Source organism: Sabethes cyaneus, chromosome 3 (genome assembly GCF_943734655.1).
Source record: "Sabethes cyaneus chromosome 3, idSabCyanKW18_F2, whole genome shotgun sequence".
Classification (NCBI taxonomy): Eukaryota; Metazoa; Arthropoda; class Insecta; order Diptera; family Culicidae; genus Sabethes; species Sabethes cyaneus.
The window spans coordinates 237,407,110-237,421,117 of NC_071355.1; the positions used below are offsets into that span (position 1 = coordinate 237,407,110).

The window sequence follows — 14,008 nt, forward strand, 5'->3', positions numbered from 1 at the left end:
GTCGGTAGGGAGAATTGGCGTAGCTAGAGGGGGTGCCTAGGGTACCAGGTCCCCTCCAGAAATTTTCCCCATTGGAATTTAAAAACCGGAAAAAATTCAGTGTAAGGTACACCGGGGCAAGTGGGACCTAAAAAATACATAGTTTGGATTTATTCCACTGTGTTTTCTATACCTATGATTATTTCAAAATTCTTTTAGCACAGAAACTCTTCAGTGGTATCACTTCGAAGGATTAATTACGAAAAAGGCCTATCAATTTACATGAAATGAATCTGGAGGAGAATTTTCAAAATTATGGCGATAGGTCCCACTTGCCCCGGTAAATGGGGCATTAAAGTGGGACCTATATTCAAATTTGATTAAAAAGCATAAAATAATAGTACATTGTGTTAGTTAATATACAGCAATGTTAAAGCATTGCAAGAAGCAATCAAAAACAATATTTGTACGAAGGGTTCATTCAACAATAGCGTAACAAAATCAGATCACAACGGGCAACTTTATAATTTATATAAAACACAGATCGTGAGCAATTACGCTGTAAAGCATTATTGTAATGAAATGTAGTTGAATATGTCGTTGTATCCAATTCTTGCGAGACGTAATTTAGGATTAACCATTGTTTAATAGCTCGAAAAAACGATTATAATCTGTTTGTTCTACCATGCCCAATTCGGTAGAGCTACTTGTAAGAGAAAGTTACGTTATAATAACCACAACACTTTATTGTTTCAATTCCAGTTGTAGATTTGCTTAATTATATCAAATTGGACTTTCCAAATTCAATTAACATCGTTTAGGTGTAACCAAAATGTGACCAAACTGTTTGTTCCCTCACAAGCTGTGCATGTGGGCTTCTTTTTTGGGGCCCCTTGGTTTAGTCTTTTTCGGTTTTATTTTAATGCTTTACTGGTATAAATATTATGTAATTGAACTGAAAATGTTCGATAGTTCATCTAAAAAATGTATTAATACCGGAAGTTTTGTGCTGAAACACTATTTTTAATAGGTCCCACTTGCTCCGGGTGCTTTGAAGTGCCTACCTTATTTCGACCCATTTTTTTAAATGTTTTTTGTCAAATTAAACAACTAGTTTTCGGGTGTAATTTGTTAAAACATTCATTATGTTTACCTGCTGTCAGAAAACATGTACTTTTACGTAAAGCCTGTAGCCAAAATATTATTTATAAAAAGGTACGTCAAACTTACAACGCAAATTGAAAATAACGCTCAAATTGAAAGTCCAATTCTGATGTTTGGAATGCCTGTTATAAATAATCTATAATTTTAATACATGCGTTTGAGTTGTATCTTTCATTTCTAGAAAGGTTCGGTTGGAGAAAATGAGGTTGAGGAGAGTTATGAGCTCCGTTCCCACTTACCCCGTATTCCCACTTGCCCCGGGGTACCTTATATGTTCCCAAAAATAACTTCCTCTTAATTTTTCTCGCACAAAATAAAAGAAATCGTATTGCTGAAGACCAATAAAGCCGCTGGTAAGGACTGTCTTCCGGCAGAGCTTTATAAATATGTCCGAGAAACGCTGGTAACGGCTCTACATTGGGTAATTTCCAAGATTTGTAAGGAGGAGAAGCAACCGATGAAAATGAATGGAAGGAGTACGTCATAGCGTTGGTAAAACTGCCTACAAAGTATTCTCCCGGATCTTGTTGCACCGACTGTCACCGATAGCACATGATTTCGTAGGGAATTACCAGGCAGGCTTAAACCAGGCTCGTCCAACTACAGACATTATTTTTACCATCCGACAGATCTTACAGAAATATCGGGAGTACAACGTGCCCACGATCACATCACATCTTTATTGTTTTTAAAGCAGCATACGATACAGTCGATCGCTATATGGCTAATGCAAGAACACGCTAAAATGGATCAAGTGTATGTTTCGAGCGCACGCTGGTCACGGAGGACATACGCGGCCTTGCCGTGTTCGAGCGGAAAGTGCTACAGACGATATTTGTACAAAATGAAAGCGGAGAGTGGTGGAGACATATGAATCACGCGCTACAGGTGCTGCTGGTACATCTAGTGAAAGTCGGTAGGCTACTGTGGTCCAGACGCGTCGTAGCGATGCCGGACGACAATACGATGAAAATAGTGGTCTTCAACAACCCCACCGGCACCAGGAAGAAGGAGGTTCCATGTGCAGGATGGCTCGACCAGGCCGAAAGTGCTTGGCGACTTCTGAGACAACTGGAAAATTGGCGTTGAGTGGCAAGATCGAGTTGAATGGAGACGACTGCTTGAAACAGTACGAGCTACGGCGGCTCTATGCTGCTGATGACAATAACGACGATGGCGCCTATATAAGTTTCACCTTGATAAAGATTTCACCTTGATGAGTGATGTGATCGTACAAGCGATGAAGAGGAAAGGGCTTAGAAAAACTAGGGAAAATTTGGCAAAGTATCGACGAGCGTGGAGTGAGTTGACCATGATCTTTAGGAAAAAAAGCGTCAGGAGCAGGACAGGGATCGTGAATAACTAGAGCAACTATTCTACACTCAGACAATTTCTTCCGATATGTCGGGAGTACAATATGCCCCGTATCATATTTGCGTGGATTGCAAGACAGCATACGATACAGTTGAGCGCGAAGAGTTATGACAGTTAATGCACAAGAACGGTTATCCGGACAAACTAAATAACACAGTTGATCATAGTTACCCTGAAGCGAGAGATGTTCTATGCGCGTGTTTCGGTAGCACTCTCGAGTTCTATCGAAACTGTCAACGGATGGTCCCGTATCGTATTTAACTTCGCTATTAAATGTGCGAGCGGGCGTCGAAACAAGAGGAACGACCTTCAACAAAAGTAACTAACTCCTAGCAGAGGATCATGACATGATTAGCAAAAACCTTGGGACGGCGAAGGCAATGTCGCAAGGATGTACCACCGTTGTCAAGAATAGAGAGACCCAACGTACTGGATAGCCGAACCAGGTGAAAGCTGACTGACGAGTGTCGAGATGCTCAACGAAATAGCAACCAGTAGCCTAGGTCGAGTACAATGGAGACAAGTTCTTTATACCTACTTCTGTAATCTAAACATAGGGAGAGAAAGAGGTTAGGTTGGCAATTTGTCGAATCTAAATCTTCATCTGCAAGTTTTGGCGAAAAATGTTCTGATTTTTAATTGGACCGATATGGTCACCCTACTTAAGGCCAAGCCAGTGCACTAGAGAGAGAGAGAAAAAAGACGAAGCAAAATTGTCCACGAGAGTGCGCTTTTATTCGATGGTTATGAATACTGAACTGTATTGACGTATCATATGAGGTACGGGTTTTACACACGATGATGTATTGGAAAAACTATGTTGTAGCGTTATTTAAGAAATATCTAAGATTTTCAAAATGCTATCTTTCTCGATCGCAAGAACGCTGTTCGATGCTTGCGCTGCTTCGGCCTTAAATAGGAAATGATTTGCGTGGTGGGCATGGTGTGCCGTAACGATGGAATGTGCCTCAGGCATTTAAATTAACATTTTTTGAAACGGTATTACTTTTACAATTGACAAAGGGACGGTAGAAGAAAGTAATGAAAGTTTTATAGTGAAGGAGAAAGAGCAGAAAGGTGAGGGGGGGGAGGGTAAAACTTAAGAGCCATCGTATTTTTTACCACAGAGAATTCCAAACGCACAATCTACAATTCGCTAATATTTTTCCACCGCTTTCCTAAATTTCAGAAATCCGATCCCTTTCGGGCGAACCGGACTACAAATCGGTAAACCTAACGTGGGAGGTCGAAGCGTGGGACAGCAGGGAGCAGGACGAGCTACCACCGAGCCACTATGGCGGACGCCAGGGCCGCTCGTTCAACGTGTACTACTGCGAGCTGCAAAACTGGGGTCCCCACCGGTGCCGTTCGAAGATCCTTACCGATAACTCCGAGGATAGCGGGTAAATTTAAGGTTGATCGCTAATGTTAAGAGATGATGATTAAAGGGATTGTGCTTTTAGGAGAAGTAAGCAGTACACGATGACGGTGAAAAACCTCCGAATGGCTACCAAGTATTCGTTCCACGTGAAGCCACAGGTTAAGCGGGGAGATCAGCGGGCTAGTGGACGTTCGGAGCATAGTGAGGACGAAGCTGACGCGGTCAGTCCCGGACAGACGGTCATTATACCGACCAAAGGATGTGAGTAAATTTTTCCTATCTAAGCTTCTGACACCGATAATGAAATGTGTATTTGATTTTAGTTTCGGCTCACGCCACGCAATGTCTGCCGCACGCATCGGAGATCGAAGTCGAAACCGGCCCGTACTTCGGCGGTCGCATCGGTTCCGAGAATGGTCAGTGTGGAATTCAGGGCGATGCAAACAGCCCACAGGAAGCCTATGTTTTAAGAATTGAGCACGAAAAGTGCGGCAGTCGGGTAAGCACGGCGGATTTGACTGTGGAGACTTACATCACCGTGCAGGAGAATCTCGGTATTTTGACTCACAGCACTCGGAGGTTTGTGGTGGTTTGTACCTTCCAGCCGGATACGTTGACCGTACGGGCTCGGTTGGCTCTGCCGGGTAAGGGCAAGGGAGGAGCAGCACCCGTTCCGGCTAGCGAATGGTGGCCAGCTACGGGAAGAAACGGTCGCGTTCGGCAGTTCAATATGGTCGATAAGAGTAGCCTGGTGCTGAAGGGTTCCGATGAAGAAGAGGTTGAGGACATCCAGCCAGCGCGGGTGGATGAAGTTCAGGAGGAAGACCTGATTAAGTTGAGTAAAGCTAATGAAAATCCTACGGAAAAAGAGCCCAAACAGGAATTTAATTCCAAAGAGAATGAAATTATCGACAAGAAGTCGAACCGTCGGCGGTCGGACAAGACGGACACCTACCGGGATGCCAAGTATGCGAGATTGTTCGAAAGTAAGGCTTCCACGGCCATGAGCGAGGATGCCAGCGCACCAACAGTCGCCGGTCCGGAAAACAGCGGACAGGAACGGTACAGTGCCCGAGCGTCCAACAGTGAGGAGAATGGTGCGAGCAATCGAACGATGGACATCACCAGCCTGTTGATATCGGCCTGTCTGGCGGTGATAATGGTAGGCGCCTTTGTGTACGTGCTGCAGAAGGAGTTCAAAAAGCAGCGGATAATCCAACAGCACCACCAGCGTCAGCAAACGCAACGACCTCCGAATCGAATGGCAGCGTTCTAGGAAGTTCTAGGTTATGTTATGGTAGGCAAGATGAACGCCGCCTTTTCCTGGTTTGTCCAGAGCGGAACGGCGGTGTTTGTCGAATGGTAAGTGATAAAAGTAGGTTTACAGTAAGTTTAATTTTATCTAAACCTAATCGTGACTGGAAATGTTAAGAATAAGTTTTAAATTACTAGTTGAATGTGAGATTCCCTCTAACGTACGGGCGCCGCCGCCTCTGGCGTGTGAAGAATATGCTTTTTTGTTTTATTGAAATTCTAGCCTTCGTAAAAAACTTACCTGGTTTATAAGATAAGCTGTCAAGCAGTAGGAGTTTTACTTTCAAATGCTGTTTCAATTCTTTTGATGTCATACCAATTTGAGGCACCAATTTCAATTCCTCGGAAAACGACTAAGCATATGCAGCCGTTCGCCCTAGAATGAAAAAAAACTGTCGCTTGAACCTCACGTTCCAAATTAAGATTTAGAGACCCTTAAGTGTAGGACTTACCGATGATGATAGGCAATGCGATAAGATGGAAAAGGAAAATATTTTTTCGTTCGAAACTGCCAAAAGTGTGCTATTCGGGATAAATAAGCCGTAAATAACGTTCATTTTTGAATGCTTTATCGTAAGCCGACAATAATTTGAACCTAGTTTTGCGATAAATCATCTGGTTGTAGCTGAATCACCCTTCAATCATTCAAACGATTGTAATAAAACACATTTTAATCTAGAAGCTTCTTCAGTATACTGTCACTGTCTCCTTTTATCAACCGGCGCTCTTCAGCCTGTTGCTCTTTAATACCGAATATCCGAATTTCCTTCTCTAGCCGGCTGGTCTGAGCGGTGATATCAAGAAAGTCTTTCGTCTTCGCACTCAGATGATCCAGCGCAACGGATGCCTGAAGTCGCGTGACTTCATCCCGTTCGGTTTCAACGATCAGCTTAAGGAACCGGTACACTGCCAGTAGATAATCCTGGAAGGTTAGTAGATTGTCCATGCCTTCCACCAGCTGGGAAAGCACGAGAATAGCAGCCCTACGAGCGGGTAAAAAACGATCGGTTTCGATGACCGATTTAATCATTAGAAACATCTGTTTAAAAACAAGGAAAATTAGTCAAAGTCACTTTTAAGATCCTTAACACTTACCTCATAGAAGAAGTGATGCACCTGATAGGACAGGATCCGGCACACATTTCCAAGATTAGCCAAACTGGAAGCCCGGAACTCATCCGGTGAACTCCCGCAACCGTTCAAGAAGCAATTGATCAATAATTCGCGGTAGCGAAAGGCAATCGGTCCCACCGCTTCGACAGTTTTAACGAGCGCTTCCCCAACCTTCAGCCGGTAGTCCACTTCATTCTCGCCGGACTGATACTCTTTGACCAGAGCTTCGAGCGTCTCCGCCTCCAGGCAGTCACAAAGGGCCACCAATAGGCGGACCGAATTCAGAAAGGCATAACTTTCCACATTGCGCAGATTGTTCAAAGCAAGAATCAGAATGGCATGTTTATTTGCCAGCGTTTCCTTGTCACGTTCCTTCAGTAGCCGCAGCATTAGTGTCGTCCCGTACACCTTGCAGTAGGGTTCACTATCCGAGCAGAGACTGAGTGCGTTTTGATAGGGCGAGACCTCCAAGTTATCGCGTCCATGATTTGTTCCAGAGGAATTTGAGCAAATTACATCGATTTGTGACTTTAGCTGAGTGCTACACCAGTCCGAATCTCGTAGCCTTAGTAAAAGACGAAAGATTTCGCGGACATCATCCCGTGTATGCAGTCGTTGCAGATATTCCTGGAAAATTGACAAAACGACTTCCAACAGATCCTCTTTGGTTTGCCCCTTTTCAAGAGTTCTCAGCAGCATAGACCTGATGAAGGTCAGAATTTCGGCTGGGTTTTCGTACAACTGACTGTGGAACTGTTTGTGATTGACCAATTCCATTAAAGCTTGTATTAGTGCATATTTTTGGAGAAATAATTTACATCTGGCCTCGTCTTGTTCTTCTGCATTGAGAATGGTTTTGCTGGTGTCATTCTGTGGGTGAGAAATTAGAAAATATAAGAAGCTGTCATGCAACAGCAAGCCATGGAATTTGAAACCAAATAACTAAACATGCTTTACTCACCATGCTAACTCGATCGAAAAGTTTAAGCATTATCACGAATACATCATAAATGAGAAGATTTCTATTAGCATCTTTCAGTATTTCTACCAGCACTGGTCCTAAACTTCCCTCATCGGTGGATGAGCTCCGTTCAGGACCAATCTGAAGTGTATAAGTTGCACTGCTGTCTTCCACTGTTTTTAGGTTAATCCGCGGATGTAGATACTTCATTAATTCCTGTTGTTCATTACTGAACATTAATGCTTCTACAATCGACTCCAATTCGGACCTCTCCCGATTAGCTAGACAAAAAACTATAAGCGTTTGAAGATACTGTCGCTCTTCAACTTCCTTCGGAATCATTGAGTACAACTCAAGAAAAACTCTCACGTACGGAACCAAAATACCGGAATTTAGTGAAGCACACGTGGATCCACTGAATGCCATATAGTTCAGATACAGTGCCGCCATCAGTTGTGACCTCTCGAGCAGGATTGTTCCGCTGAGCGTTTCACTAGGCTCCACCAGCTCTTTGAATCTCCCCAAAAAATACTCCTTGATAGTTGAACGAAGTTCTTCATATGCCGGAGGCAGCAGATAAATCTGCTTCAGACATTCAATACAGGTACTGGCAAAGGCCAAATTCTCCTTTCCGGCTCCTTCGTTGAAAAGCGACACCTCATAGAAACTAAAGCAATCGCGCAAAACTTGCCGATAGAACTTCTTCGTATGACCTTTACTGCCAACAATTTTCCCTATTATTTCACTCTTCTTCCACGTGGGAGTCTCATCGGAAGGCACATTACACAGCAAAGTTTTACATAGAACAGGGAAGCCTCCGGCTTCCCCAGTCAACCTCAACAGTTCACGATGAACTTGTTTCGCCACTTCCAGTGGCAAATTCGGTGTTCCCTTTATCACCAGCAAACTTTTAAACAAAACTTCCAACGAAAACTGACCGAAACTTTCGAACAATTCCCCCAATTGTTCGGATTGTTCCGTACTACCACCACACAGGAAACTGTATCCAAAAACACCAGCCACATAGTCTAGGATGCAATTTTCAAGCTTGCTCTGTAGAGCAATTATCTTCGTTTCGAACATCCTTCGGAAAGCTTCCAAACAAAACCGCAATCGTCGAATTCTTTCCTCCGGTTCCAACTGTACCGCCAACCGTAGATCACATCTAGTAAGACCTCGAAGCTGCTTCGGCAGATAGAGGTTCAGTGTGAACTGGCGAATGCGATCCACTGCGAGCACAAAGTTAGTCTGTTCCGGTAGGTTGATTAAATCGTCCCCATCCGGGGTGGAGGCTTTCTGAATCAAACAGGTGGTGAGAAAACACTGCTGAGCGTGTAGATACTGGATGGAAACGTTCCACAAAGGGTCTGAGGTGTTGCATTCTAACGCGTTGAGGTCGTCTGTGGCGGCCGCTGTTGATAGAATTGCTTGCAGCCCGGAAATGGACAGATCTGGAAGGAATAAAGGCAATTTACCAAAATTATTAACGTGCCGATAAGCAGATAGTACCTTTTACATCGGCAGCTGCAAGATCGCCGATAATTTTGCTAACACTTTTCGGTAGCATGATTTACGGTGAGGCTACAAATCAGTATTTAAAATTACGCCCTCTTATGATTACTGTACAAAGATTTACAATATTTTAAACCGTATCAGGTCTGCGGGATAAAAATTCGTAATTTAAAGCCAGGCCGCTCGTTGCTGGTTGCTCAAATCCTCAAAACAAATAAAAACCATTACAATTCTGAAGGGGTGAGGGCAAAAAAAACTCGCCTCTTATTTGAAAAGGGCCAATCGAGGTCAGTTCTTAACGAGCAATTCCCACGCGAAATCGTCCTAAAAAATTGAATTCTGAAATGATCCTCTCTGATATCGACTAAGTAGGAGTTTTTCCAATGTGTAAATATTATCCACCTTTTGGCGCGCGTAACGCCGTCTAGTGGGTACACTTTTCAAAAACGTTTACCTGCTTTAGACAGCTTCGCTCACGTACGCTTCATAGTTCTACAACAATAATCAAGGGTGAAAATGTTAACTTGACGTGAATAAAGTTGCCAAAGGCTTGCTAATATTTTTTGATGTCGTACCCACCAGTGCATCACGCACGCGAAAGGGTGGATAGGTGAAAATACCCAAGTAACAATTTCAGGCTGATCAAACGCTTTCATAGCTGATTTTATTCAACCTTCAGAAATAAACTTCCAAATCTGGTGATTTTATCAAACTTCGGGCTTGTTAATGGCTGCTTTCGAAGCTGCATTGAAGCTTAATTGAGACTTTTCCGAGCTTTTAAATAGTCAATTTGCGTAATGCTGTCAATTTTATGTTCAGAACGAAAAAAAAATTTGCAGCGCTTTTCCAGTCAACGTCGCATCAACCTTAATGCAACCGAAAAAAATCTATGTATTTTTAAACTTAAAAAAATGGAGCGCGTCATTTTTATTTTGAACATCGTGAACATCGTCCAACGCTAGGTCCAACGCGTTATATTTAATTTCGAATGACTCTAATCTGTATAACCCAAGTAACAACGGTAGCTGAATTGCAAGAGCAATGGCTGTTTACGGGTTGGTTTAAGGCGATCAAAGCTGCATAAAGTAAGCGCTCAAATGGTGTTTAAATAAGCGATGTGTAAGCTACTTTAAGTTTTTCAAATCAGTTCTCTCCCAAAAGCTGATAAAAAGCTTAATAGCGGATTTTTTTGGTAAACAATCTGCTTCTTAACAGCCATAAACATCAAACCGTTTTACGGCTGCTTAAAGGTGTTAAAATGTAGAGTGGAAGCTTTCATTAGGCTCACAGCTTTCAAACTACTTTAAGTCTGCTTAAGGGTGTAAAAGTGGCTTAACAAACTTCTACCAAGTTTTCTTTCGGCTCACAGCACACATACTGTCAGATCATAGAATTTCGCAATTCAGCTGACAGCAAAAGTTTGTCAGTTATCGACATTATCGACTGCTTCACGCTAGGCGAGCTAGGCTTCAGGTGTAAAGATATTCTCACTGTCTGTTCTGCAGATGCAAATGGGGCGGATCATACGGTGAGTGCTTATGGATCAAAAGATGGCGGGTTCGATTCCCGGAAAAAAGACATGCATTTTAAATTAGCTAGCTTACTTACTTATACGAATTAAAGTTATCCGGAACTAAAAATATCGCGTTGACGGCGAAATAAAAATGACACGTTCCATTTTTTTAAATTTAAAAATAGATTTTTTTTGGCTGCATAAAGGTTGATGAAGCGTTGATTAAGCGACTGGAAAAGTAGATTGCAAAACTATTTCTCGTTCTAAAAATAGAATTGACAACATGGCGTAAATTGACTATTTAAAAGTGCAAAAAAGTTTCTATTAAGCTTCATTGCAGCTTCGAAAGCAGCTATTAATTAGCCTGAAGCTTGATAAAATCACCAGATTTAGATGTTTAAAAGCTGAAAAAAGGTTTTCATTTCTAAACCTAAACCATAGATCAGCCACAGGTTGAATAAAATCAGCTATAAAAGCGTTTGATCAGCCTGAAATTGTTACTTGGGAAGTCAGCTAATTAAATATGCATGTTTTTTTTTCGGGAATTGAACCCACCATCTTCTGGTCCATAAGCACTCACCGTATATGATTTGCGTCTATCCAGCTTTCCACGAACGATAATGGCGGATATTGAGCACAAGTGGGCACAACCTTTCGACATTCATTGGAGGAGCATCAGGTTCGGCCTGAAGGAGTTACTATGGGAACATCCATGATTGTTTGTTGTTCAAGTGTAAAAATATAAACATTGTTTAGTTTGCTCACATGAAGCGAAACATATTGCTAATTTTCCACCTTTTCGTGTACGATGAATAATTGAACAGATGAGAAGTTTTATGGATTTTGGCTTCGTAGTTTGCGCATACTTCGGGAATAACGTCCAAATTCGCAACGGAAAGTTTCTTATCAGACCGAGACGCTGGCCAAATTGGCTACGGCTTGACCAATATAAAGTTAATGTTTGTCTGAGTGTCCGCGAGTATTCAATTCGCACAATATAGCGCTCTTCACACTCAATTGGACTGCACAGTTATTAAGTGCAACCTTCAAAACTGTGATGAAAAGTGTGCTACTGATAATATCGCTAGTAATCTTATATCGATAATACCATCAAACTTTATCGTCCTGGAAGAATATCGAAAATTGGAGGGTTTAAAGTGAAATCTTCTTCTTGATTTGTTATTATTTTAACATTTTTGTTCTATTTCTTACGTATTTTTGCTTATATTGCCATATTATCGTTATTAATTATCAACGATAACAAAACTTTATCAATAATCGTTATAGATTTTGACCGACATTTCCCATCATTACAACTCTCCCATCTGAGCTGACATTTGATTTAGCAGTGGCGCCAGTACCAGTTGTAGGGAAAGCAAATAGTATTTAATTTTTCATTTATTTCATATATGCTGCATATTTATTCAAGTTATGAATTATGCGTGGAATTATGTATTTAGAAACTATTTTTATATTATTCTTTGCGTCGATACCAACTCTACGTAAGCATTAGAATTTAAATAAAAATCAACCAAGATTCATGGTTTTTTCCCACGAAATTTTGGCAACTTTTCTCACCTACAAAATGTGTGACTGGACAAGTGTGTTCAAAATCCAACTTTCAATGCAAAGAGCAATACTAAAGGGGATTTTTTGAGTCGGTGCTTTCAGGAAATTATGGCCACAAACCACAAAAGTTTGCTTCCGTTCAATTATGTTCCTCTTCCGCTGATCTGCAAAACTTAACGATGTTTACATTTTTACAGTCGAACAACAAACAATCATGGATGTTTCCATAGTAACTCCGTCAGGGTGAACTCGACGCTCCTCCAATGAATGTCAAAAGATTGGCCTTGCCAGCGTTGAAAAAGATTTCGTAGGCTGCTCGCACTTACAGGAAATCTCGTGCCGAACTGTCAACGCGTGAGTGTTGACAAAAGCAAAAATACTTCCCTTTCTTTTTTTCTCACGCAAAACCCTGAACAATATCAGCAACGCTGGCAAGGCCAATTGTGCCCACTTGTGCTCAATCACCGCCATTATCGCTCGTGGAAAGCTGGATAGAACAGACAGTGGGAATATCTTTACACTTGAAGCAGTCGATAATGTACACGCTTAAAAAATTTAACTCTCGAATGAATAAGATTAACACAGAAATCAGTGAATTTCAACTCAAAAATGAGTAAAACCCACTTTAACAAAAAGTGGAACAGCCCAAAAATTAGAGTAATTCGGCAATTTCTTAATTCTGAGTAGTTTTGGCCGACCTCATAACTGAGTCATCGCCGCAGTGCGCGGGGTAAACATCATACATATTCAGATAATGTATTTACATTATATACGCATATGTATGTATGCCTGAGATTCATCAAAAGGGGAATCTCATTGTCAAACTTTGACAACCAGCTTGAAATTTCGGATATGACTGCCAAGTAATGTGATTGTAAACTTCGCTTGCTTCAAATTTCTGAAAAAATTAGTTTTGGGTGAAATGGCAATCATTTTTGAATAAATATTGTTCATTTTTGAGTAAATAATGCTCATTAACGAGCTTCTGCGTTGAGCTCATTAAAGGAGTAAGTGTTACTCAAAATAGTGTGTTTTTACACACTAGTTTGAGTAATACTTACTCCTTTAATGAGCTACGCATGTTTTGAGCTGTTCCACTTTTTGTGAAAGCAGGTCAAATTTTTTAAGCGTGTAGATAACTGACATATACATATATTTTTGGTGCCAGCCGAATTGCGAAATTCTATAATCTGACAGTATGTGTGCTGTGAGCAGAGATGCCACATAGAATTCTGTGTTTTTTGTTGGAAAAATCTGACAATTTGTACGGCGAGGAAAAAAAAAATCAGAGGGGTTGTGTACAAGACACGACCGCATATATAGGTGACGCAGGACTACGTAAGTCTCTTTGTAGTGATAGTGGCATGTATTCATGCTTGTAATCATTCGATTCTTCATGTATACATGCTATATGCAACATATATACATGCTACATGCGTTGTATGTAACATTTATCAAAGTAGTAACATTGCATACGTTCAATTCTCAAAAGATTGTGCATTTGAAAACAATTTAACAAAATCAAAAACACAAACTATTACTTTTCTGCTACCTTACTGAAATTAAAGATTGTTTTTATTATCCATGGGAAAGTTGATCAACGTGGGAAAGTTGAAAGGATTTTACCAATTCAATCCTATTTTATCAACAGCACATCTTTTCACTACACTTCTAATGAAACGGCAAGCATGCGTATTCATACAGAGCCGTATTATAACCGAACAGTACAGCTGTAGCACATTTTTCCAACACAGATATCAAATTCGCCGAGGTTTCATCGTCACGCAGTAAAGAATTTGCGATCTGTTGGGACAACGGACTTATGTAATTTTTTCTGACACACTTCCCTAACACAGACATCAAATTGGACTAGGTTTAATCGCGTTCGTAAGAAATCTGTTGACACGAGGGGGCTTTGTCACTCTCTCTGGCGTACTTCCCAAGCAAGGACATCAAAATGGTCTAGATTGAACCGCGGTGTTAAGAAATCTTGTTGAAAAGAGGAGGCTTTGTCACTTGGTTTGGCTTACTTCCCAAGCACAGATATCAAATTGATATAGGTTTAGATCATCGTAAAGAATGTTCCAACCAATCACCAAGCGAGAATTCTGGTAAAACATAGGTTCAT

At 41.3% G+C, this 14,008-nt stretch overlaps 2 protein-coding genes across 2 annotated transcripts; one reads left to right on the forward strand and one right to left on the reverse strand.

Moving 5' to 3' along the window:
• Window positions 1–2,013: 2,013 nt before the first annotated feature.
• Window positions 2,014–5,174, forward strand: LOC128740939 (uncharacterized). Its single transcript, XM_053836516.1, has 4 exons — window positions 2,014–2,191; window positions 3,707–3,920; window positions 3,981–4,159; window positions 4,222–5,174. The coding sequence occupies exons 1-4, from the start codon at window positions 2,014–2,016 to the stop codon at window positions 5,172–5,174; spliced, it is 1,524 nt and encodes a 507-aa protein (XP_053692491.1).
• Window positions 5,175–5,795: 621 nt separating this feature from the next.
• On the reverse strand, window positions 5,796–8,926 carry LOC128742548 (transport and Golgi organization protein 6). The gene is made up of 4 exons (XM_053838946.1): window positions 8,796–8,926; window positions 7,287–8,737; window positions 6,308–7,195; window positions 5,796–6,251 (listed from the first exon to the last, which is right to left on the reverse strand). The coding sequence occupies exons 1-4, from the start codon at window positions 8,851–8,853 to the stop codon at window positions 5,883–5,885; spliced, it is 2,766 nt and encodes a 921-aa protein (XP_053694921.1). The 5' UTR covers window positions 8,854–8,926; the 3' UTR covers window positions 5,796–5,882.
• Between the last annotated feature and the right edge of the window lie 5,082 nt (window positions 8,927–14,008).

Bases quoted from the DNA above. Each gene is read 5' to 3' on its own strand.
- LOC128740939 (XM_053836516.1), top strand. From the start codon at position 2,014: ATGAATCACGCGCTACAGGTGCTGCTGGTACATCTAGTGAAAGTCGGT. The intron at 3,921-3,980 runs GTAAATTTAAGG...TTGTGCTTTTAG, and splicing joins GATAACTCCGAGGATAGCGG to GAGAAGTAAGCAGTACACGA. The intron at 4,160-4,221 runs GTGAGTAAATTT...ATTTGATTTTAG, and splicing joins CATTATACCGACCAAAGGAT to TTTCGGCTCACGCCACGCAA.
- LOC128742548 (XM_053838946.1), bottom strand. From the start codon at position 8,853: ATGCTACCGAAAAGTGTTAGCAAAATTATCGGCGATCTTGCAGCTGCC. The intron at 8,738-8,795 runs GTACTATCTGCT...TATTCCTTCCAG, and splicing joins TGCAGCTGCCGATGTAAAAG to ATCTGTCCATTTCCGGGCTG. The intron at 6,252-6,307 runs GTAAGTGTTAAG...GTTTTTAAACAG, and splicing joins TGCATCACTTCTTCTATGAG to ATGTTTCTAATGATTAAATC.